Source organism: Schistocerca cancellata, chromosome 4 (genome assembly GCF_023864275.1).
Source record: "Schistocerca cancellata isolate TAMUIC-IGC-003103 chromosome 4, iqSchCanc2.1, whole genome shotgun sequence".
Lineage (NCBI taxonomy): Eukaryota > Metazoa > Arthropoda > Insecta > Orthoptera > Acrididae > Schistocerca > Schistocerca cancellata.
The window spans coordinates 85,178,556-85,205,474 of record NC_064629.1 but is presented as its reverse complement, the minus strand read 5'-3'; the positions used below and the strand labels follow the sequence as shown (position 1 = coordinate 85,205,474).

General features: G+C 39.5%; 1 protein-coding gene across 5 annotated transcripts in view; it reads right to left on the bottom strand.

Moving 5' to 3' along the window:
- The window catches only part of LOC126184914 (guanine nucleotide-releasing factor 2), a 406,168-nt gene that overhangs the window by 108,207 nt on the left and 271,042 nt on the right, over window positions 1-26,919 (bottom strand). For all 5 annotated transcript variants that reach the window (XM_049927576.1, XM_049927578.1, XM_049927575.1 and 2 more), the window contains one exon: window positions 2,278-2,482. In XM_049927576.1, coding sequence (XP_049783533.1) covers window positions 2,278-2,482 — 205 coding nt within the window. The remainder of the gene's footprint in view (window positions 1-2,277; window positions 2,483-26,919) is intronic.

The window sequence follows — 26,919 nt, the reverse complement described above, 5'->3', positions numbered from 1 at the left end:
GTGAAGCTTGGAAGCTATGCACAGAAGTAAATGACACTAAAGAAAAGCAAACTCTGTGTGCGACCTGGTCGGGCACAGAATTTTACAAAGACAAAATGTTCATCACAGCATATACTCTGCTAACACTTTAAAAAAAAAAGCAGGACCACCTCAATGCAATTATATTGTTCCATTTGAGGGAGCAGCAGCTATTGAAGTGGAGATGATGTTACTTCACTATGGAGAGAGATGTTTTCATGAAGCAACCAGGGAACTATAGGGTGACATGTAGTAAGATGATATGCTCTGCAGATAAATCAAACTGTTAAGGTTCTGACGGAATGAGGAATGTGCCAGAGAAGAATATTTGGAAACAAATGTGTATTTGTTGCTTACTTATGTTCAGAAAATATAATCTCTTCCACATATTTACTGCATGCAGCTTACACAATTTTAATTACTTAATTTATCACATTGAATTTATTAAGAGCTTTTGAATTACAAGAATAGCTATACATGTACAAAGATTAGAAAACTACTACATATCAACACTTCAACAAAGCTCTCCCACATAATATAACATAAATGACAACAGCTATAGGAGAATATCAAGATCTTTCATATCACTCCACTTGTGAATGTCAGGATACTTACAAAAGGACGCTTGTATAGACATGCAGGAGATGTTAATATGACATGATAACTGTTTGTCATTCAGCACCAGTCACAAAATTGTGATGATGATTTGCTCCTTGTGGACAGTGTTTGCGCACCTTCCATGGCCCATTTGGATGTGATTCAGAGTAGTCCAAATTTCCCATGGTTGGTCATACCTAGGGGGCTCCTCTTGGATGCAGTGCAGTTTTAGAAATTGTGGAGGACACTTTTGTTTCCAGCAACATTTCCAGCCACTGATCGCACTGGAGACATTTTCAACAAGAATCCTGGCTGCGATAAGAGTGGCATGTCTTTATTGTAATGTTCTTTCCTCCACAGGGAATACATCATTCAATATTGGAAGGCCAGGGTTATCAACAATCTTCCAATGTTAATGTAGAAGCAAATTCTTCAGTCTGACATTAAGAGACGGAATGTGACTGACAGGTAACCAGAATGTGGGGGTAGATTGTACTGACCCACTAACAACACACTTGGATTTGGTAAGTGGTACACCTATCTTTTTCAGATATGGACTATGAAGCAAGACAGATGCATAGCGCTCTGCTGTTGAGTATACTAATCCGAGTTCCGATACTCAAAGAGTGTCTACTGACAATCCCCAACTAATGCCACAGAGCTCATGATGGGTCTTATTTCTGCATTTGAGTACATGTTCACGACAAGTACTCCTTAAAAGAAAGTGTTCTGTCTAATGCGATCCCAAGATATTTTTGATGCATGTTATGATGTAGTTTGTCTCCCTCAAAACAAACATCACGGGTTCTGTGTGCCAATCTATTGGACACATGAAAACATGCAACTTTTGTTTTATTTGAGTTAGGTTGTCACCCCCATTGATAGAAGTAATAGCTTAAGATGTCTAGATCAGGGGATTTCTTAATCGAGGAGTGAGGACAGATGCTTGCAGCAAGCCATTATTCAAAACTTTTGGACAGCTAGTGTTTTTTCCTGTAGTTATAGTTAATGTTTGTTCAAGTAACACATTTTACGTTAGTTTTCTTGTTCGTCTGCATGGAACAAATCATAATAATTTACAAAGCAGCCCATGTTTCCCAACTGTATCATGTGCTGCACTTACATCAATGAAAGTAGCAGATGTTTTTGCATCATTTGGTATCCTGCAGAGGCAGCCAAATAATCTCAAAGACATTCTGGCTAAAATGAGTTTGTCACATGATGAACTCGCACAATTATTTTTAGGACGCTCCAGCTATAAACTTTGCACAATTTTAATACTCTACAGAAAAAGAGGACTGTTAGAGTTTAATATATTTTTGTATCTGAGATAATTATGAACGGCCAGCAACATCAGGCAGGTTGTGACAGGCAGTCAGCCTAGTTAAAGGAACAAACCTGGTATATGTCACAAGCAATTTTGGACAACAATGAAAAATTTAAATCAACATGGCTGGATGGGAATTTGAAACATTTCTCCCCAATATCATGCTAACGTCTTGGTCACTGTGCAATTACTTTTAATTATTGGAAGTAAAGAGATAAGTGGCTCAGCCTTGCTAAAATTCATAGCCATGATTTATTTAAAGCTGAATTAGGCAAGGAAGATTATGTAGGCAAAGATTTAAAAATGTACTTGTGTAAAATACTTTATCAGCTTACCTGTCAATTGTACCAAATGTTGTTGCATTTGGAAATATCTGACTTGTTGAGACAAGAGAGAATGAGCAGGATTGTGTTGATGATAGGGAGAGCTCCTGCTGCTGCCACTCAGCTTGGAGGAGATTGTATGTATGTACAGAATGCCTCATGAATTCGCTTGTGCTGCCATGTGTGCAGTTCCCAAACATTTCCATGTATGCCATTACTGAAATAAATTTAGGATGAATGAATATACTTTGTTCATAGAAAAAAAAACTTCACCAATAAAAAATCATAAACAACGTAATTATGCTGCATAAAGCATTAACATGCTAAATATTATTACACTTTTCACTACAAAAGCAGAAACAGATTCAAAATATAAGAATAAGTAACGAGACGAGGCTTAATGATCAAATCATATAACTAGACAGTTAGAGAGTTTTCATAGTGCATTTCTATTACAATAGTTAAGTAACATACCATTTGTATTAAATTAGAAATGCAAGATTAAAAAGAAGTAGTGGTGGTGGTGGTGGTGGTGGTGGTGGTGGTGGAGGTAGTCGTCTCTGTATGCTCCAACCTAGATTGTGAAGAACTTACCTTTCTGATAAATGACACTAATCAATCAAATTAATGTGGAATGGTAGAAACTGACTGTATAGCAACTAAAAACAGTAAAATTCACAGTAAGCTATGTGCCAGTCATGATATGGAATTAGTACAATTTAATATCACAATTTTTGCAGCCAAAAAAAAAAATTAATTAATGAAACATCTGAATCACATGACAGAAAAACTGAACTCAAACTAATGTAGCTGCTGTGAGACAACATAAGCAAAGGCAACCTTACAAATTTCAAAACTGGATTTTCAGACCGATCATCAATATTTTTCTGCAGAAAACAAAAGTTGGGAAATGCCTATGAAGTAACAAATAATTGTCTGACAATACAGTATTGTACTTTTATTTACCTGATTTTGGTTTAAATTAACAAGCTCAAAGAGATTCAGCTTACAAGTAAAGAAGAAACTGCCACGCACAAAATGAAAGAGCGACAGAAATCTTCATGTTATAAAAGTTACTACACACTGTTTTAATAGCACTGTTGTGATGATTAACTGAAAATAGAGCAATGAAAGTTAGCTTTAGTGAAGCAGGGGAAGCATTAAAGGGTATTCTGTAATTTGTTGTACAAGTTGATGAAGTAAACATAACATTTTGTACAACTTAAAACAAGCTGAAGTACACTGAAAAAATACAGTGCATTGAGGAAAGCAGAATTTGTATCTGTGCTTAAAAATACATTGATTAAAGGGAAACAATATTATTCACTAAGTGATTTATTGTATGATGAAATATGCTACCAGTGGTTCATGGTGTGGGTTCCTGTAGTCATGTCCTAGTTCATGAACCACGGGCAACGTATGAGTGGCCACTTAAGTGGTCCCGACAGTCGGGATACCAGTTACTTGGAATAAGGCTGGGCATCTCGGACATATTCTGAGTCGTGGTCACCTTTGTGCTCATACGGCAAAGACAGCCAAATCCACCGGTTAGTCCCTCAGCCGTTAGGGGTAAAACCCAATGGGACTCGGGGCAAGTAAGGCTAGCAACCTGCTTCCCTGGTACTTTAAATATGATGCTGGCAACAATCAGAGCAAAATGCCTCGGACCTTTGGAGGTTACGGAGTCCCACCTCTAACCGACAAACCAGAGACTCCTAAGATATGACTTGGCAAACAAATGGTAATGAGATGGGGAGCTATTAATATCAATGGGGGCTACTCTGGGAAGAAGGTAGAGCTGGCAGAGGCTGCAAGTAAGATGGGGCTGGACGTTTTAGCTGTTAGCGACATTCGAGTAAGGGGTGAGAAAGAAGAGGAAGTGGGAGAATACGAGGTCTACCTGTCAGGAGTCAAAGCAGGAATAGCAAAATGGAGTGTAGGGCTTTGTCTAGCAAGAAAATTAGGATTGTCAGTATATTCGCATTGTGAAGGGACAGATCAAGATAAGATGGATAGTTTTTATGAGGCACTCAGTGATGTAGTTGTTAGAGTAAAGGACAAGGACAGTGTTCTGCTCATGGATGATTTTAACGCCAGGATTGGAAATTGAACAGAAGGGTATGAAAAGGTTATGGGTAAATTTGGAGAGGATAGGGAGGCCAACAGGAACGGGAAACAACTCTTGGATTTCTGTGCCAGTATGGGCTTAGTAATCACAAACTCTTTTTTTAAACATAAGAACATTCACCGGTATACTTGGGAAGGCAGGGGAACCAGATCTGTCATTGACTATATAATAACAGATCAGGAATTCAGGAAGGCTGTGAGGGACACACGTGTATTCAGGGGATTCTTTGATGACACTGATCATTATTTAATCTGCAGTGAAATTGAGATTGTGAGGCCGAAAGTGCAGGAGGTCAGGTCCATATGTAGGAGGATAAGAGTGGAGAAACTTCAGGATAAGGAAATCAGGCACAAGTACATAACAGCGATCTAAGAAAGGTACCAGTTAGTTGAATGTAGTAAATTACAGTCATTGGAAAAGGAATGGACAAGGTACAGGGACACAGTAGTAGAAGTGGCTAAAGAATGTCTTGGAACAGTAGTGTGTAAAAGTAGGATGAAGCAAACAGCTTGGTGGAATGATACAGTCAAAGCAGCCTGTAAAAGGAAAAAGAAGGCATATCAAAAATGGCTACATACCAAAACCCAGGTAGACAGGAAAGTTATGTTGAAGAAAGAAACAAAGCCAAACAGATAATTGCAGCATCCAAGAAGAAATCGTGGGAAGACTTTGGAAACAGGTTGGAGACTATGGGTCAAGCTGCTGGAAAACCATTCTGGAGTGTAATTAGCAGTCTTCGAAAGGGAGGTAAGAAGGAAATGACAAGTATTTTGGACAGGTCAGGAAAACTGCTGGTGAATCCTGTGGATGCCTTGGGCAGATGGAGGTAATATTTTGAAGAGTTGCTCAATGTAGGTGAAAATGCGATCAGTAATGTTTCAGATTTCTAGGTAGATTGGGATAGGAATGATGATGGAAATAGGATCACATTTGAGGAAGTGGAAAAAATGGTCAATAGATTGCAGTGCAATAAAGCGGCTGGGGTGGATGAAATTAAGTCGGAACTCATCAAATACAGTGGAATGTCAGGTCTTAAATGGCTACACAGGATAATTGAAATGGCCTGGGAGTTGGGACAGGTTCCATCAGACTGGACAAAAGCAGTAATCACACCAATCTTTAAACATGGAAGCAGAAAAGATTGTAACAACTACAGCGTTGTGGGTAAAATCTTCTCAGGTATTGTTGAAAGGAAAGTGCGAGTATTAGTTGAGGACCAATTGGATGAAAATCAGTGTGGGTTTAGGCCTCTTAGAGGTTGTCAGGACCAGATCTTTAGCTTACGGCAAATAATGGAGAAGTGTTATGAGTGGAACAGATCTATGCTTTATAGATCTAGAAAAGGCATATGACCGGGTTCCTAGGAGGAAGTTATTGTCTGTTCTACAAGATTATGGAATAGGAGGCAAACTTTTGCAAGCAATTAAAGGTCTTTACATGGATAGTCAGGCAGCAGTTAAGAGTTGACGGTAAATTGAGTTCATGGTTCAGAGTAGTTTCAGGGGTAAGACAAGGCTGCAACCTGTCTCCACTGTTGTTCATATTATATATGGATCATATGTTGAAAACAATAGACTGGCTGGGTGAGATTAAGATATGTGAACACAAAATAAGCAGTCTTGCATATGCGGATGACTTAGTTGTGATGGCAGATTCGATTGAAAGTTTGCAAAGTAATATTTCAGAGCTAGATCAGAAATGTAAGGACTATGGTATGAAGATTAGCATCTCCAAAACGAAAGTAATGTCAGTGGGAAAGAAACATAAACGGATTGAGTGCCAAATAGGAGGAACAAAGTTAGAACAGGTGGACGGTTTCAAGTACTTAGGATGCATATTCTCACAGGATGGCAACATAGTGAAAGAACTGGAAGTGAGGTGTAGCAAAGCTAATGTAGTGAGCGCTCAGCTACGATCTACTCTCTTCTGCAAGAAGGAAGTCAGTACCAAGACTAAGTTGTCTGTGCACCGTTCAATCTTTCGACCAACTTTGTTGTATGGGAGTGAAAGCTGGGTGGATTCAGGTTACCTTATCAACAAGGTTACGGATATGAAAGTAGCTAGGATGATTGCAGGTACTAGTAGATGGGAACAATGGCAGGAGGGTGTCCACAATGAGGAAATCAAAGAAAAACTGGGAATGAACTCTATAGATGTAGCAGTCAGGGCGAACAGGCTTAGATGGTGGGGTCATGTTACACGCGTGGGAGAAGCAAGGTTACCCAAGAGACTCTAGGATTCAGCAGTAGAGGGTAGGAGGTGTCTGGGCAGACTGAGGAGAAGGTACCTGGATTCGGTTAAGAATGATTTTGAAGTAATAGGTTTAACATCAGAAGAGGCACCAATGTTAGCACTGAATAGGGGATCATGGAGGAACTGTATAAGGGGGGCTATGCTCCAGACTGAACGCTGAAAGGCATAATCAGTCTTAAATGATGATGATGATGATGATGATGATGATGATGATGATGAAATATGCTACCATTCTGAGTGCCCACTATATGAGGATAAAGATGTAATGTTATCAGAAATATTATTCCTTCGCTATAACCTGTTGTAGTTAAGAATTTGATGACATCTGAGTTGCCAAAATTAGATGTTTCCATAAACAGTTTTTATCTTTTTATCAAAAAATTATTTAACAAACTCGCAGGAACCAACTGAAAATTACAAATGTAATTTCAGTGACTGAAAAGGAGAAAGGACTTAAATGCCCCACAGTGTTACCTGCGGTTAAACAGTAATTTGTAAAAAGATGTTAACACTAAAACTCAGTATCCACATGCATGCACCATCACAAAAGGGTATGTCTTGGAAGTCCTGCAGCATGAGCCACTTGTGGCCTAGCACATCACACGATATCAGAAAAAAGCAACCAAATTTGGAGATGAAGGGGAAATTTGACAGAACTCATGTTACGCACAACACACTCATTTACTTCATGGAACACATTTTCACGTGACTGAGTGGCGAATTATAAACTGTGGCAGAAAAAGGATTAAATAATATCATGAGTATCTGCAACACAATTAGCATAGGAAAGATCATAATTGTCTCAGAGACTATGGAGAACTGGAAATCAACCACAATAAGTGCCTCTAAACAATGTTCTAAGACATCATTCTCTGCATATACGTAGAGATAGCAGAGTACCTGGTGTTGCCCAGATACGTATTTATTCCAATCTTTTATTTGTCCATCTTCTTCTCCCCCTTTTCTCTCCATGTTATCACCCCCATCACAAAAGGAGGCTTGTGGTTCTCACCCCACAGCATTTCTTTCCAGATCATAGCTAATCTGTCTACCAAATTTGTTTGAAATGGTTCCAGGGATTTAGGAAGAGCTATTTACCCGTGTCTTTACCTGCATACGCACATGTCAAATGTATTTCACACATATTTGTACACATATTTTAACTGAATGTCTAGCAGATTTTGCCCTGCAGTTTCATTATCACACAGCTCAATGTTTATGATGGTCTATCTTCTGTACTTTGTATCGTACAATGATATAATTTTGCTGGTACATTCCATGGCATATGTGAACACACTCTGCAAAATCTGTCAAGAATACACTTAGTGGTAAGGAAGTAATAAATTAAAATGTCATGCTTCATGCTACAGTTTTACTGTATGAACAGTGAAAATCTTTTTTTCCTTTCATCCCTTTGTAAGTGCTGTCAGCAAGAAAAATTTCACTAAGGTTTGAAATTATGTGTAACATTTGGTCACTAAGTGCTCTGATTCTCAAATGCTGGATGAATAACGTATCGGTATTCATTTGTAGTGGGATGCATTTCTTTTTCACTCCCAACAACTGACAGGTAGCCTATATCTACATTCATGGTATAAGCTATCTTCATTCCAAATTTCATCCAAATCTTTGCACCCATTTCAGCATGAAGGAGTGACAAACATACTAACACACACACACACACACACACACACACACACACACACACACACACACACACACAAACATAAACATTTGCATTTATAATACGTATAAGATTACATTTTATCATTCTGTAATCAGGTCTTTCAAGACTACCAAACAATACTGAATGAATCAGTTGTTTGTGTGAAACACTGCCTTTATGGCTGTATTTCAAATCTAGGCATTCATCTCCAACTATAGCTATGGCTCTGTGTTAGTTCAACAAATTCAGACACAAAAGGAATTCAGTTAAGGTTGAAAGTCAATTTGGACACCAATTGCTCCTACCAAAGAATGTAGGCTTCATGTATGAGAATGGATAAACTTGTCCCTTCTTCCTCTATCTATGAGCTAAGATTTCTGCATGTTTCCTACATTACAAAAGGCATAATAGATAGGAATAATATAAGGGCAGTCAAATGAAAACGAGACAAGACAGTGCGAGTGTTGATAGTGCAGGTGTGTGTGTGTGTGTGTGTGTGTGTGTGTGTGTGTGTGTGTGTGTGTGTGTGTTTTAGTGGAATAAACATGTTGAGAACGTCGGGTGTCATTGAAAGACAGCAGTCGGCCAGGACAGACCCACCATGTCATTACACCTTCTATCACTGGTGTGGTGGATGCTGCAGTAAGAAATGATTGATGGTGGACAACATTCGGTTCATGTTGGGCATCAGTTACAGTACCATTAATGCCATCATGACAGAGCATCTGAAGATCTGGAAAATCTGTGTGCCGTAGGTTTCCCACAGCCTAATGGAGAGCCAGAAGTTGAATAGAATGTCGTCACCACTGTAGCATATATAAAGGTATTCTACACTGCTCCAGAAGATGAAACACGTTGTCATCATTCTGGATTGGAGAGCAAGTGTCAGGGCCAATAATGTAATAACACAGATTCACCCCCTGCAAAAATTGAAGTGTGTCATCAGATCGAAACGAACAGAAATGTTGACAGACTGCATCATTCTGTTGCAGCATAATGTCCGTTCACATGTTGCCATGGTTGTTTTTACTACTCTGCAGAAGTTTCGCTGGGAAGTTTTTACACATCCTCCATATAGTCCCAGTCTCTTCTCATGCAATTTCCATATTTTTGGAACCTCGAAGAAAGACTTTTGTGGCCGTTGATTTGCTTCAGACAAAGAATTGCATGCCCAGGCACAATCATGGTTCTGTAGGCAACTGCAAACATTTTCCCATTTTCTTGACTCACATTGGGATAAATGTAGTAATAGTTATGGTGATTATTTTTTAAGTAATTGCCAGTTTACTTACTTATAAAATGGAGGCTGGAATGGGTGTTAGTGCCGGTATTTTATTTATGGGGCTAAGACACGTTTTGTCTTCCACTGTTGGAGAAAGTATGATGAATAGTTTGGCTTGCTGAGCTTGTTTGTGTTAGTAACAGCTTTCCGAGTCATTACAGCCTCCTCTGATGATGTCTCCAACAGAGGAAGATGAAGTGTTAGGCAGAGAATCATGCCTTGCACCACAGTCTTATGCTTATAAATCAAATATCAAGAATAATGCAGTTTACTCACTCTTTTTCCCATCTGTCTCATTTTAATTTGACTGTCCCATACACATGGGACATTTAATCAGATACATATTTTATGCACTCAACAAAACGTTTGTGTTTTAAAACAAGTCAGTCTGTAAATGAATTTTTGATACACAGAGACAAAGAGGGATATACTAATGCTTTGGTTATCCTCAGAGTAAGTGGTCATCACATAAACACTGTCGAGTTGTTTCTCTGGATACATGAAAAGTAAAGCACGTATTGATTAAACAGCAAAATGCCTATCATGAAAAAATGTAATACATTATAAAATCCAATTTTTTTACATACTTCATTTCTTCTCATGAATTGTATTAGACTTGTATACTTGGTTAATGGAAACAAAATTTTCAAAATTAAGAAGCAACAACAGACAATTGTACACATGTCCAACATGTAATTTTCCTGATCATCATCCGACTAGATTCACATACAAAAATTCATTACAGTGTGAAAGTAACAAGAAATTATTCCATTTCAGTTAAAATACTAAGTAGGTTTGAAGTAAATCACACTTTAATAGTCCACAACAACAAACATCTTTTCCCGTGTGGCAAGCCATTCACATATGAGCTACCTATAGTATGAAGCTGGAATTAGCTTAACAGAACTGTTTGGTTAAGGAGTTAATCACAAAATAAAAACAAAACAAAATATCTCTAAATTAGAGCCAAGTGCTAAACATATACTATGAGCTAATAACAAAAATTGTCTATAGCTAATTATGTTGCTTTGTACCTCTTCCTCTAATCTATTCTTCTATTAAGTCACTTACATTGAGACATTATAGCATTCACATGTCATGCTTACCGAACAATCGAGTTTCAATTATTGCATTAGATTTTTAAAGAAATAGAACATTTACAAATGGGAAACAATTATGATGCAATCAATATTTACAATAAACACTGCAACTATAAGAAGTTCAGTTACCTACAACTATAAAAACTGCTGTGAAAGTTTAGAGAATCACTGGGTTCTGAGCCATTGCCGCACTTGAACCAGCAGTGCACAATCTTTTGCACTGTTATAAGATTCCTCAATGACTACTGGAAGAGGTTCGAGGGCCTCTGTTTTCATACCTTGCACAGTCGTGTCTCCATTAGCCACTGAGATTAAATGGGAGTATTTTTATATGATGACCTTTTAATGATTTCAATATGGATCTTTGTGTGAAACATTGGTTTTATTGACAGTATTTGAAATCTAGGCATTCGTCTCCAATTATAGTGATGGCTTTTTGTTAGTTCATCAAATTCAGACGCAAAAAAATTCACTTAACGTTGAAAGTAAATCTGGATGCCAACAGCTGCTACCAAAGATAATGGACTTCATTTTCGAAAATGGATAAACGTACCTGCACATATATTGTATTCTTTGGATCGAATTTGATGATGTCTTAAAGCCCTAAATCAGCAATTTCACACAGAGAGATGAGCAGTCAGCAGATACTTAAGAGTATAATCCAGGGACATAAAGATCATAATCTATAATTCTGTTCAGTCAACAAGAGTGAAAACAGCATGGTGTAGGATTTACATAAACATACTTTACGAAAGTATGGCAGTACCATAGACAAACATGCATATGACATTCAGATGTTTTCCAAAACAACTGAGAAGAAGTAGCTATGGCAAGTCTGCATGTGTCTTGTTTCATTATGAGAATACACCTCCTTGCAGAATGATGAAACTAACCATTTCTTTAACAGTTCTCAAACCAGATAGACCCCCCTCTCCCCCCCCCCCCCCCCCAAACCATGGACCTTGCCGTTGGTGGGGAGGCATGCGTGCCTCAACGATACAGATAGCCATACTGTAGGTGCAACCACAATGCAGGGGTATCTTTGAGAAACCAGACAAACGTGTGGTTCCTGAAGAGCGGCAGCAGCCTTTTCAGTAGTTGCAGGGGCAGCAGCCTTTTCAGTAGTTGCAAGGGCAACAGTCTGGATGATTGACTGATCTGGCCTTGTAACACTAACCAAAACAGCCTTGCTGTGCTGGTACTGCGAATGGCTGAAAGCAAGGGGAAACTACAGCCGTAATTTTTCTGTACTGTATGGTTAAATGATGATGGCGTCCTCTTGCGTAAAATATTCCGGAGGTAAAATAGTCCCCCATTCAGATCTCCGGGCGGGGGCTACTCAGGAGGACATTGTTATCAGGACAAAGAAAATTGGCGTTCTACGGATTGGAGAGTGTAATGTCAGATCCCTTAATCGGGCAGGTAGGTTAAAAAATTTAAAAAGCGAAATGGATAGGTTAAAGTTAGATACAGTGGGAATTAGTGAAGTTTGGTGGCAGGAAAAACAAGACTTCTGGTCAGGTGAATACAGGGTTATAAATACAAAATCAAATAGGGGATATGCAGGAGTAGCTTTAATAATGAATTAAAAAAAATAGGAATGCAGGTAAGCTACTACAAGCAGCATAGTGAACGCATTATGGTGGCCAAGATAGATACGAAGCCAACGCCTACCACAGTAGTACAAGTTTATATGGCAACTAGCTTCGCAGATGACGAAGATATTGATGAAATGTATGATGAGATAAAAGAAATTATTCAGATAGTGAAGGGAGGCGAAAATTTAATAGTCATCGGTGACTGGAATTTGATAGTAGGAAAAGGGAGAGAAGGAAATGTAGTAGGTGAATATGGATTGGGGGGGAAGAAATGAAAGAGGAAGCCGCCTGGTAGATTTTTAATTTTGCACAGAGCATAACTTAATCATAGCTAACACTTGGTTCAAGAATCATGAAAGAAGGTTGCATACATGGAGGAACCCTGGAGATACTAGAAGGTATCAGATAGATTATATAATGGCAAGACAGAGATTCAGGAACCAGATTTTAAATTGTAAGACATTTCCAGGGGCAGATGGGGACTCTGACCACAATCTATTGGTTACGAACTGTAGATTAAAACTGAAGAAACTGTAAAGATGGGAATTTGAGGAGATGGGACCTAGATAAACTGAAAGAACCAGAGGTTGTAGAGAGCTTCAGGGAGAGCATTAGGGAACGATTGACAAGAATGGGAGAAAGAAATACAGCAGAAGAAGAATGGGTAACTTTGAGAGATGAAATAGTGAAGGTAGCAGAGGATCAAGTAGGTAAAAAGACGAGGGCTAATAGAAGAGATATTGAATTTAATTGATGAAAGGAGACAATATAAAAATGCAGTAAATGAAGCAGGCAAAAAGGAACACAAACGTCTCAAAAATGAGATCGACAGGAAGTGCAAAATGGCTAAGCAGGGATGGCTAGAGGACAATTGTAAGGATGTAGAGGCACATATCACTAGGGGTAAGATAGATACTGCCTACAGGAAAATTAAAGAGACCTTTGGAGAAAAGAGATCCACTTTTATGAATATCAAGAGCTCAGATGGAAACCCAGTTCTAAGCAAAGAAGGGAAAGCAGAAAGGTGGAAGGAGTATATAGGGGGTCTATACCAGGGCGAGGTTCTTGAGGACAATATTATAGAAATGGAAGAGAATGTAGATGAAGATGAAATAGGAGATATGATACGGCATGAAGAGTTTGACAGAACGCTGAAAGACCTAAGTCGAAACACGGCCCCAGTAGTAGACAACATTCCATTAGAACTACTGACAGCCTTGGCAGAGCCAGGCCTAACAAAACTATACCATCTAGTGAGCAAGATGTATGAGACAGGCGAAATACCCTCAGACTTCAAGAAGAATATAATAATTCCAATCCCAAAGAAAACAGGTGTTGACAGACGTGAAAATTACCGAACTATCAGTTTAATAAGTCATGACTGCAAAATACTAACACGAATTCTTTACAGACGAAAGGAAAAACTGGTAGAAGCCGACCTCGGGGAAGATCAGTTTGGATTCCGTAGAAATGTTGGAACACGTGAAGCAATACTAACCCTATGACTTACCTTAGAAAATAGATTAAGGCAAACCTATGTTTCTAGCATTTGTAGACTTAGAGTAAGCTTTTGACAATGTTGACTGGAAAGGCAAACCTACGTTTCTAGCATTTGTAGACTTAGAGAAAGCTTTTGACAATGTTGACTGGAATACTCTCTTTCAAATTCTGAAGGTGGCAAGGGTAAGTTATAGGGAGCAAAAGGCTATTTACAATTTGTACAGAAACCAGATGGCAGTTATAAGAGTCGAGGGGCATGAAAGGGAAGCAGTGGTTGGGAAGGGAGTAAGACAATGTTGTAGCCTCTCCCCGATGTTATTCAATCTGTATATTGAGCAAGCAGTAAAGGGAACAAAAGAAAAATTCGGAGTTGGAATTAAAATCCATGGAGAAGAAACGAAAACTTTTAGGTTCGCTGATGACATTGTAATTCTGTCAGAGACAGCAAAGGACGTGGAAGAGCAGCTGAACGGAATGGACCGTGTCTTGAAAGGAGGATGTAAGATCAACATCAACAAAATCAAAATGAGAATATTGGAATGTAGTCGAATTAAATCGGGTGATGCTGCAGGAATTAGATTAGGAAATGAGACGCTTAAAGTAGTGAATGAGTTTTGCTATTTGGGAAGCAAAATAACTGATGATGATCGAACTAGAGAGGATATAAAATGTAGACTGGCAATGGCAAGGAAAGCGTTTCTGAAGAAGAGAAATTTGTTAACATCGAGTATAGATTTAAGTGTCAGGAAGTCTTTTCTGAAAGTATTTGTATGGAGTGTAGCCATGTATGGAAGTGAAACGTGGACAATAAATAGTTTAGACAAGAAGAGAATAGAAGTTTTTGAAATGTGGTGTTACGAAAGAATGCTGAGGATTAGATGGGTACATCACATAACTAATGAGGAGGTATTGAATAGAATTGGGAGAAGAGGAGTTTGTGGCACAACTTGACTAGAAGAAGGGATCGGTTGGTAGGGCGTATTCTGAGGCATCAAGGGATCACCAATATTGGAGGGCAGCGTGGAGGGTAAAAATCGCAGAGGGAGACCAAGAGATGAATACACTAAACAGATTCAGAAGGATGTAGGTTGCAGTAGGTACTGGGAGATGAAGAACCTTGCCACAGGATAGATTAGCATGGAGAGCTGTATCAAACCAGTCTCTGGACTGAAGACCACAACAACAATAACAATCCAGATAGTTCCACACCACCTTATAGTCCAAATATGTCCCACGTAATTTTCAAGGACATTATTTCGAATCTCTGGAAATGGCTGTACTTGCTTGCATAGTGCTTGAAAACAACCTTGCCACGAAAGCACACTATGCAACCTTCAGAAGATGCAATGTCACATAAACTCAAGAGGGTTTTCTTTGAGAAGATGGGAAGGTATTACTGAGAAACTGAACTGAAGCCCTGGTCATGGTAGCCCAGCTTCCTGTGGGTTTCAGTACATTCCCACTGAATCCATGCTACTCCCTCCAGAGTACTTACATTGGCAAAATTTCTCTTAATACATCTGAAGTGTCGCCACACCCACCCATTGCCTTCATACGAGGGATTGAGTACTCTACAAACAATTACGTGAGTACATGCCAAGGGGTCTGTCCAAGGATTCCATCATGGCCACGAACAGACCTTGAATACAAGATAATGCTAATACCTCAAGCAGCTGGCCCAGCACTTACTTGCACATCACAGGTATATCCAAATAAAAGATTATGGCACATTTCAAATGAAGGGTTAACTATGAGAAACATTGTGCAAGATGGATGCCAGAGTTATTGAATGTTGTCCACAAGCAAATGTGAAAATGAATCTCTCAGTAATTTTTGGTCTATTCTGAAAACTATTAAATGGATTTTATGATTAAATTTGTTACTTTGGATGCAATATAGGCCCTCCAATTCCTGCCAGAAAAGAAGCAATCATCAAAGAAGGGAATGTAGGTCAGTGGCCACGCACCAAAAAAGTTAAAGCTGATTTCTTCAGTTAGAAGGGCTATGGACTTTGTTTTAGGGAGTCAAAAGGATTCTTCTTACTGAATATATTGCAAAATATAAAACAATAACTGATGATTACTATAATAAAATTTGTTCCATATGCTATTGTATAAGTTTGTGAAAAACGGGAGCATAGCATGACTGGAAAATGTTAGATTTATGAGGTAAGAAATATACCTTTTGTTTCATACACTATGGCAACATTCAAGGTGATTGCATGTAATGTACTCTATGAACAGCCGACAGCAGCTTAATCTTTCTTGATTTTTCAAAAGACGAAGACGTTTATGTTTGGCCACAAGTAATTTAATTTAAAAGTGGAGAAGAAAATAAATATTAACAATTTTATAGTAATGCTATGTAGAAAAATTTAAACAGAGACAGGGGCAACAACTATAATATATGTATGTTCAAGTAGTTCAGCTAATACTTTTGGCATCCTGCATGAAAGTTTACTTGGATAACGGAGACAATTCAATTCATATAGTGACATCTGGCAATCCTCTTTTGGAGTTGCACAGTAGCCAAGGCTATACTAACATGGCAGTAAACCCATTCAATGATGGCCACTTTTCAGGGACGTAGAGATTCTTACTCTTACAAGACAATACATTTACTACCAAATGTATTTGCAGTTTCCCACTACTGTCTTAGAAGTAACTGTAATTTCAATACATACTATACATTGCTATCTAGGATTTAGAACAAAATTTTATATTTCAATGTAACAGTCTATAAAGTAGACTAGACATCACGCAGAAGAAATGATATTCAAAGACAAAGTAAAAACACTACCGGATTCGTCACTCCTCATATAATTTATTCCAGTATTTGAACTCAGGAATACATATAATGTGTAATTACAATGTTCATATTAAAAATATTTTATTTTGACAGTATAGAGAAATCTAACAGTGCCCAAATAAAGTTAAACAAATGATTTTTTTTCTTTTTACATATAATAAGTGACTGAATATTGTAAAGTGGATGGTCATGACTTTTTTCAAAGTACTTGCATTTTCCATATAAAATTCTATACAGAAGCTCTTCTCAGAATTTTCGGTGCCAACAGATTAGCACTACTCATAATTTGTTGTTAGTGTAATTTACAGAAGTAGCCTGCTGTGGCTGCTTTTGCCTGTTATAAATAGTTTGACTCTTTCCCCATCCCTGAAGGCTCTTGTTCATAATGGGACTTATGGAACATGATGCATGAATAAATGAATGACTAGTGCTCTGTTTGTAGGGGACTGTAAAGCTTATGATGACACCCAAACCACATAGAACTTTGTTGAGGTCACACACACACACACACACACACACACACACACACACACACACACACACACACAAGGATGATCACACAAAGGAAGGAAAAAAAAGCCCTCCCAAACTTCTAAATATCATCATATGCTATGTGAATTACTTGTTTTGTAGGATGGTGTTGCAATATATATCGAATGACATTGTACTGGGTAGCAGCGAAACTCGCAGCTGAGAGGGATAGGTCAGTTCTCCCATCCCTCATCTTTCCTCCATTTTTAAGTGCCAATGAGAAGCCTTCAGCCTAGTCACTGCTGAAACAGTGATATGACTTCAATGTTTGGTCTTGTTATTATTTGTATACACTTATAATATTCCACATCATTCAATGATGCAGCATGTGAATGCCAACACACTTCATAGCATCCATAATTCGATGTAGCACCAGAAGTATGTTTTCACACAGACCTCGAGTCGGATACTGTCATCGCGTGATTTCCAATCAATGCAAAGACAATTGCAAAACATCGTGAAGTTTGTGCAACATGGGTGGCTGACTGATAAAAATCTCCTGAACATGAAGAAGTGCACATTTACTGGCATCATTGTCACAAACTCTCCATGTTAAATGGGGTACTCCTCCTTGACAGTGAGAATGGAAAAACTAGAGTTATCATCCCTAATGTTTCGTAACACTGTGTGTTAAACTTGCTATAACAAGGTCACTGGGGAACAATAATCACCAAATGGATGGCTCACAAGCACGAATTTTGGAAAGGCATTGATACATGCTTGTGACTTGTCGGCTATGCCAGTGCAATCAAGCAGCCCCAGTGTGCAAACATTTCCCTTTGCCTCTGGCAACGAGACAGTAGTCCAGACCTCATCTTGACTTTGCAGACCATTTCTGGGTTCATCTGGGCTCATACTGGTGGATGCTGTGAAGAAATTTTCTTTTGTTTTGCAAATGCACCCATAACAAATGCCAAGACTGCCCAAATGCTGTCTTGCATCTTCCTCATTGAAGGCCTATCTGAAACCATGGTGACTGACATGAACCTCAATTTACATCTATGGAATTCTGCCAGTTTTGTGAAGAGAATGGTATCCAACCGGTTCATGCAGCCCAGTTTCATCGAGCATCAAATGGCTGGACAAAACAATTCATCAGGACTTTCAAGACACAGATGGTGATATTGCAACAGAACCACAGTGCTGACAATGTGCTTACATTTTTTCTGGGATCTTACTGTCTAGTCCACAGGATGGGGTGAGACCAGAAGAGAGATTGCATGGCTGACCACAGTGCTCCTTTCCCAAAGGCCTCATTGTCAGCACTATATGATCCATGATGACACGTGAGTGACGACGTTCTACAGGATAAGCACTGATGGGTTCCAGAAAACATCACCCACTTCCTCAGCAGAGCTATGGTCAAGGTAAAGCTGCCAGACCAGTCACAATCCTGCAAAAGACCTAGATCAACAATGCCCTCACAAGGCTCAATGTGCATTGACTTAGCAACTTCTCCTGCATCCCAATGCGAGCTCCTTCAGCTGCTGCATCAACCGCCCCTGAAACAGACACCCACTGGCCAATCTGGCACCAGCTTGCCCAACAAAATGTCATTGACTGCTGCCACTATCCCCGTTCCCATAGCCATGACACTGAAGGTTCCAGATCACCATTTCCTTTTGTGACGACAACAGCGACTCTTGCCTCTGTGGCAATAAGATAATCAACTGTCTCTCCTCCAGAGGAGGAGGAGGCGGGGGATGCTATGTTGGGTCACATAGCTCACCAGCAAGACAAGACACCACCACAGGTAGCTGGAAAATGAGCTCATAGGGACTATGGCAGCATCAATCATAATAGGGATCATGGCAGCACGAATCAAATTAATAATTGTTCCGGACGACAACAGCATCAACGGCATGTTGTCAAGGGCAACTATAGACTCCGCTACTGTGACTGGAGGCACTTACTTCTCTGGCAGATGGCAGCCACACTGCTGTTAGGAGTTACAGCAAGGACAGACCTATTTGCTTTGCCTATCACATGTTCACAAATATACCACTACTTACACTTCTACAGGCACCATATTAAAGATGTCTTATGGGCAGCACCTGGTAGTCAATACCAACACTCCAATCTGGAGACTGCCAGCTTAGGAGCTAACCTCAAGCTGAAAGCCTTCCATCATGAAGCAACTCTTTGACTTTGGTCTAACAGAGCTCTGGTGCTAGGACTTTGGAATTCACCAGCTTCTTACCATATTAGTGCTACAGGACAGTGATTAAAAAAAGTGGTCCTCTTCTTGACACAGATTTTTGCCTGTGTTATGTTCAGTGAACTTTGTTTGTCACACACAACTAATATAAACCTTTCACAGATCACTCGCAAGCGGGCAGTGGACAGTTTATTGTGCTAACAAGTGTTGTGTCTTTTTCTGGTGACTTAATTACTTGCAACCCACAGAGCATTGTGATATTTTATGCTGTTTACAATAGATGTTTTCTTGTTCCTTGTCTACTGGCAGCCAGTTCTTGCTTATCAAGGCCTAGTCCAGACACTTCAGCCCACACAAATGATTGGCTCGCAGATCAATTGTTTTCATTGTGGATGAACAATGGAAGAAGTACACTGACAAAAACCAAAGAAACTATCTGGAAGATTAGAAATATGTGCCAAACATTGTCTGAAGCTGTGAAGGCAGGTCATGAATCGCATGAACACCTCCTCAACTGATAAGGCCATTATCTGCAAAAGGCACGGTTCTGGGTTTGAGTCCCAGTCTGACACAAAGTTTTAATCTGCCAGGAAGTCTCAAAACAGCACACATTCCACTGCAAAGTGCACGATTTATTCTGAAAAAACAGAAGACTTTGAATAAACTGCAAGCAACACTAATATTTGGCTCACAAATGTTCCACACAACATGTTTGATGAAGAGTTACTAGCTTATCGGACTGATTAATCAGATGTGTCGCTAATGTGGGGCTCAGGTGGGTGGGGGGTGGGGGGTGGGGGGGTAACAACTTGAGGTCTTTTGTTTGTAATGACGGTATTCAGCTGTTGTCACATAACTGATAATAAAGCGACAGTAATTCAAAAATTGGGAGTAACTTACCGAACACCCTGTAGTGCTACAAAATCAGTCCACTCATCTCAGAAGAGAGGATCTGACCAGCAGAGGAGAGGGATGAGCTTTTTCTCAGCTGGATGAAGCATGTGCTGCCATCCTGAAATCCGCTTTATGCATTCTAGCAATTAATAATGCAGTCACCTTTTGTCTCTTGCGATCATGCGTACCAGGTAACTGTCTATTTCAGTGTTACAACACACTTTTAAAGGATGTGGGGTTGGGGTTGTTTCGGGGAGAAGACCAGACAGCAAGGTCATCGGTCTCATCGGATTAGGGAAGGATGGGGAAGGAAGTCGGCTGTGCCCTTTCAAATGAACCATCCCGGCATTTGCCTACAGCAATTTAGGGAAATCACGGAAAACCTAAATCAGGATGGCCGGACGCGGGATTGAACCGTCGTCCTCCCGAATGCGAGTCAGGTGTGCTAGCCACTGCGCCACCTCGCTTGGTAAAGGATGTGGCAGACTGCAGTTGCATCAGCTTTTATTTCACACTGGGCATTTTAAGCACCCACTATGCACCTCCTTAACAATGATATAAACGGATCCGAGAATGGCATGTCACAGGCCAAAATTTACAAATAAATACACTGTTTCTCATGAATCTGGACATTCTCATCAGAAACGGTTGTGCTGCGACAATTAGAGAAAGGCTTATCAGTGACTGGTGTATATCTATTTTTAAATGCATTTATTCAATTGTGCACTCTTCTTTCACTAACGCCACTGTCTAGATACCTTCCAACATCCTTCGAAGAATTTCTTGATATTTTTGTTCATTCTTTCTCTACAGTGTACACAGCAACAGATGTTGCAATTTTATTTCAAATATTCCTCATTATGCGGGTGATGTCATCTACAGAGATACATCAGCATCCTTGCAAACCATGTACAAGGGCTGGACAAAATATAGAAACATGCGAGAAATGTGAGCTTGAACATAAATGTAGATGCTAGCCAGGCCTGAACGTTGTGCTGCTGTATCTGACCATGAATGGCACCTGTGCAATGTTCTCAATACATTGCAAGTGTTAGTTGTGGCCAGAAACATGTTCTGTGTAGTTGTGAGTACATTATGTCAGAGTTAAGTGAATTAAAACATGGGCAAATTATTGGTGCTCATATGGTGGGTGCTTCTATTACCACGGAAGCTGAAGTGTTTGGTGTTTCAAGAGGCACCATACCAAGATTTATACCTCATACACGGAAAGCAGAAAAACATCTGCCACTAAGTCACAATGAGGACAAATGTTTCTGCTGAGTGATCATGATGGACTGTCATTGAAGAGGCTTGTAATGAAAAATAAGAGGACGTCATCTGCGAAACTCACTGCAGAACTGTATGTCACCCTCATGAACTCTGGCAGCACCAAAATAACATGAAGGGAGCTCCATATGTAGGGAACTGCAAGGCCAGCTGGAATTCCAAAACCACTCATCAGAGATGCAAATGTCCATAACAAGAAAACATGGTGCTGAAGCTGTAAAATATGGACTATGGGGCAATGGAAGAATGGCACTTGGTCAGATGGTTCTTATTTCACACTGTTTTCAACTTCTGGCCAAGTTAACACACCAAGAATGAAACAGGGAGGAAGTTCAGTGATGATTTGGGCTGCCATATCATGCTATCCCATTGGCCACACGGTTACTCTGCAAGGTCGCATTACTGTCAAGGATTACATGACCATTTTGGTCCATTAAGTCCATCCCATGGTACATGTTTGTTCCCCAGTGCTGATGCTGTGTTCCAAGATGACCCTGTTCATGCAGTTCAGATCATCCAGGACTCATTCTGTAAGCATAAGAATGAAGTGTCACATCTCCCCTAGCCACAAAGGTCACCAGATCTCAACATTACTGTGCCTTCATAGTCCGTATAGGAAAGAGGGATGCGTGACTGCTATCCACCCCCATGATTTCCACCTGAACTTGCCAGTATTTCACAGGAAAACTGTACAGGACCTTTATTTATCCATTCTGAGATGGCTGAAAGCCAACAGTTTTTCTACATAATGTTAGGCATGGTAATTATTGTGGTTTTGGTGTTTCCACATGTTTGTCCAACCCCTGTATTTTTCTCTCAGTAGAGTTTGAAGCACCTGGAGTGTCCACTTTGAATTGTAATATGATGTTGCAAAAAGGAACAGCAGATGCAGGACCTGTCAAATACATTATTTAGTAAACACACATTCATAGAAAGAACAACAGAATCAATAATTTGTATGGGCCAAATTTTTTTCTGAACTTATTTAAACATTGAGACAAAGCAATTACAGACAAGCCAGTCAGTTTGGATGGGAATTCAAATCATTTTCTATAGACAAGGTGATCAGAAACAGTCAGAAAAGCTTGTAAAAGCATTGCAGAGTAGGGTATGCTGAGAAATAATTGTTAAGGAAAAAATTTGATACATTGCACTGTTTCAGAGTTAATTAGTATTTAAGTTAGCCAATCAGGGCATTGTGCATGCAAATTCAAATGGCCTGCCAGATACAATTGATACCAGTTGTTCTCACAGAGTAAATGACAGTGCAAGAAACTGCTCAGCCTTTGGCCTGTGTTCAATCCTTACTACCATCCCACATCCAATCTCCGACTTGCTCTGTTGTTCAGTTTTAAGAAACAAAACAAAGAACACGTTTAGTGACAGTGTATCTGGTGCGCCACTTGAATTTGTGCGAGCAATGGCCTGATTTGCTAATTTCAATGCTAATTAAATAGGAAACGGCACAGCATATCGAATTTCTCTCTTAAAATTATTTCTCAGTGCAACGTTCCATGCAACACTGTTAAAACTTTTCAGACTATTTCTGTCCACACTGTATATCGAAGGAAATGAAGACGTGGCTAACTTGTTAATATAACAAGTTTACTGTATTCAGAAAAGATTACATATCCTTGTCAGAAAAATCTGGGGAGTTTAACATGGAAATTAGAAAGAACTTAAATTGAAATTGAATAACATTTACAGGCATTATCAGGCATTACACTTGTATTGGAGCGGATTTGCTGTAAAGTATAACATCAATCAGAATAGTACTTCTGCAGAACAAAATAAAAGAACCCAAGGACACATAAATACATTAAGAGGAAGAGAGAAGAGTGACTGAATACACACCTTCTGCAGGAAAGACCAGTTAGCTGTATTAACAGTAAACTCATGAGAAATTGAATTAGACACACCCACTTACTAGTGTGTAGCACCCTTCTTACCCATGTTGAATGCATTGTGACACGGACTCCACAAGAGACAGAAAGAACTGGGGAGCCATCCTGATCCATAAAGCTCAACTGCTGCCTGTAACTTGTGCTGAACGGGTGGGGCTGGGTACAAGGCATAAAGATGATGCTCAATGGCACCCCTATATGCTCAGTGGGGTTGAGATCAGGTGATCTGGAAGGAGATTCCACAAGTACTCTAATGTCCTTTGGATCTCCCCACAAATCATTTTGACACAATTCAGGGATGATGGGATGGTGCTTTGTCTTGCTGAAGGTACAAGTCACCTGCAAGGTGATGTACATGACTGGGCAGTAGACTCCTACATTGTTTGCCAGTGGCAGATGATGGCAGATATATCAAGAGCCATTTTTCAACTCAAATGTACTTCGCCCTCACAATAATCAGCTTGCTCGACAAAACAATTAGTCACCCCAGTACGCAAGCACAGATGACTCATTAAGCTTTTACAGATGGCACAGTTATTGAGTTACAGGCTCAACCTCACATGCACTGCCTCTATGTGAGCATAATGCAGTAGTAATAAGCAAGACATTTATGTTTCAGGCAGACATTGTATGTATACATGGTTAAATGTAAGGATGTGACAGAGGCTAAAAGTGGTGATCGTGTTTCGCTGTGCCCATGGCCATATGGTGTTCGACATTGATGGATTTGTTTGTGTTTCACAGCAGACTATTCAGCATGTCTACAAGCAGTGGTGTAACACATGTGAGCACAAAACATGACGTCAGAATTGTGGTCAGAAAAAGATTCTGACTGGGAGGGACCGGAGACGAGTTTCATGGCTTGTGAGTCAAAGTGGCTTCCAAAACCAATAGGAAATGCTGCAGGCAGTGAATGAAGACCCATCTCACCCTGTTAGCGAAACAGTGCTACAGTAATTATACACAATGAACATTTGGACTTGGGCATCTCACAAGAGGTCACTGCCCACACAGGTACATTAAGGGATGACAGCAAAATTCAATGGGTTATAAGAATATGTTACTGTTTTTCTGAGCACTCACCCACACTATCACATTATGCGTGCCCTGCAAAAGCACCTGACTTGAACCCCATAGAAAATCAAGGGGACATGATGGAATAGTGGGTAAAACACTAACATCAGGATCCTTGCAATTTGATGGAATTAAGAGATCAAATTCTCAGCAAATAGTTTAACCTGGATGTGACATATCTGCACAACCTTGTGGACTCATTTCCTAACTGAATCCAGACAGTTATCAAGACCAGGAGCAGAATTATACAATAGTAAATGATGTTTGTAACTATTTTCCTAGGGGTGACTAACTTTTTTTTTTTTCAGTGAATTTATGTCCACAAATTGCATGAACTGTGGCCTCCTGGCGAGTAAGATGCATTACCTTATATTGTTTATGATTTACATATACTTTGCCCTTGGCAATACTAACACGTACTGTGATTCATCAATCCAAATGCGGTTTCTCCAGGCTATGAGCACTCAGTGTCAACGTTTCTGTGGCCATACTAATCTTTGTACCATAAATCATGCTTTTGACACTATACCACACAAGCGGCTTGTGTTGAAATTGCGTGCTTATGGAATATCGTCTCAGTTATGTGACTGGATTTGTGATTTCCTATCAGAGAGGTCACAGTTCGTAGTAACTGACGGAAAGTCATCGAGTAAAACAGAAGTGATTTCAGGCATTCCCCAAGGTAATGTTGTAGGCCCTTTGCTGTTCCTTATCTATATAAACCATTTGGGAGACAATCTGAGCAGCCATCTTAAGTTGTTTGCAGATGAAGCTGTCATTTATTGACTAATAAAGTCATATCAGGAAATCAAAACAAATTGCAAAATGATTTAGAAAAGATATCTGAATGGTGCGAAAATTGGCAGTTGATCCTAAATAACGAAAAGTGTGATGTCATCCACATGAGTGCTAAAAGGAATCTGTTAAATGTCAGTTACACGATAAATCAGTCAAATCTCAAGGCTGTAAATTCAACTAAATACCTAGGAATTACAATTATGAACAACTTAAATTGGAAGGAACACAAAGAAAATTTTGTGGAGAAGGCTAACCAAAGACGGTTTTATTGGCAGGACACTTAAAAAATGTAACAGATTTACTAAGGAGACTGCCTACACTATGTTTGTTCGTCCTCTTTTAGAAAACTGTTGTGCGGCATGAGATCCTTACCAGATACGATTGACGGAGCACATCAAAAAAGTTCAAAGAAGAGCAGCATGTTTTGTATTATCGCAAAATATGGGAGAGAGTGTCACTGAAATGATACAAAATTTGGGCTGGACATCATTAAAACAAAGGCATTTTTTGTTGTGATGGAATCTTCTCACGAAATTCTAGTCACCAACTTTCTCCTCCGAATGCGAAAATATTTCGTACACACCGACCTTCATAATTAAAAATGATCACCACAATAAAATAAGGGAAATCAGAGCTCATATGGAAATATATAGGTGTTTGTTCTTTCCGTGCGCTCTGTGAGATTGGAATAATAGAGAACTGTGAAGGTGGTACAATGAAACCTCTGCCTGGCACTTAAATGTGATTTTCGGAATATCCATGTGGATGTAGATGTAGAACAGAGAAGCTCATATGGGGCAGGCACTGGCTTCTATACAGGACAGCAATGTGGTGGGTCCAGGAGGTGTCAGTTGTCATCATCGTTGCCGTCATCCTGGATTCTCACAATGCATCCTCGACACAGCGGCACAAGAAAATTCCGCTGCTTACTTGAATTCGCATATGGAGAGTCTAATGTGTCAGGCGCCAACAATATGGTCACAATCAAGTGTGTGGATTTCCCACACTGACCATCCTGCACAGCGGTCAGCACACCATCTAATGGAATAAATATCATGTGACAGGTGCAACTATTTCTTTCGTTGCAGTAATAGGAGCCCTCTCACCTCAACACAACTAATTCAATTACTCATGAGTGTATATTCATTAGAATGGTATTTTAGCAGCTGCACGGCATAAACTGTAGATTAATAGTAACCACCACCAACATAAAATTATGTTACTGAACAACTGAGCAGCATATTACAGAACTAGTCTCTTCACATTTATAGTTCTCCTCTCTCTCATCACTATAAACTATTTCACTAGTACAAGATAGCTATTGATCCAGAGTCCACAGACAGACGCATAGCAAGTGCAGTTGAACAATGTATTTCCACTAATCAATCTAAACTTGCTAGTCCATATTCATAGTTAGATTAAAATGTTTTGTAATTTATCTCATTTTCTATTTTTCGGAATATAAATTATTTCATGCAAAGAAGCTCTTATTAAAAAACCAAAAAGCTATTGGTGAATACTCTTACCGAGTGGTAAGTATGTACATTTACAGTGACAGAATATGACAAACAATAACTTAAAATTGCAGCCAAAAGCACTACTTGTGAAAAGCCTGGAGGTACAAGTGGAAAAACAACTCAATTTAAACGATAACAACAAAAATTTGTTTCTCT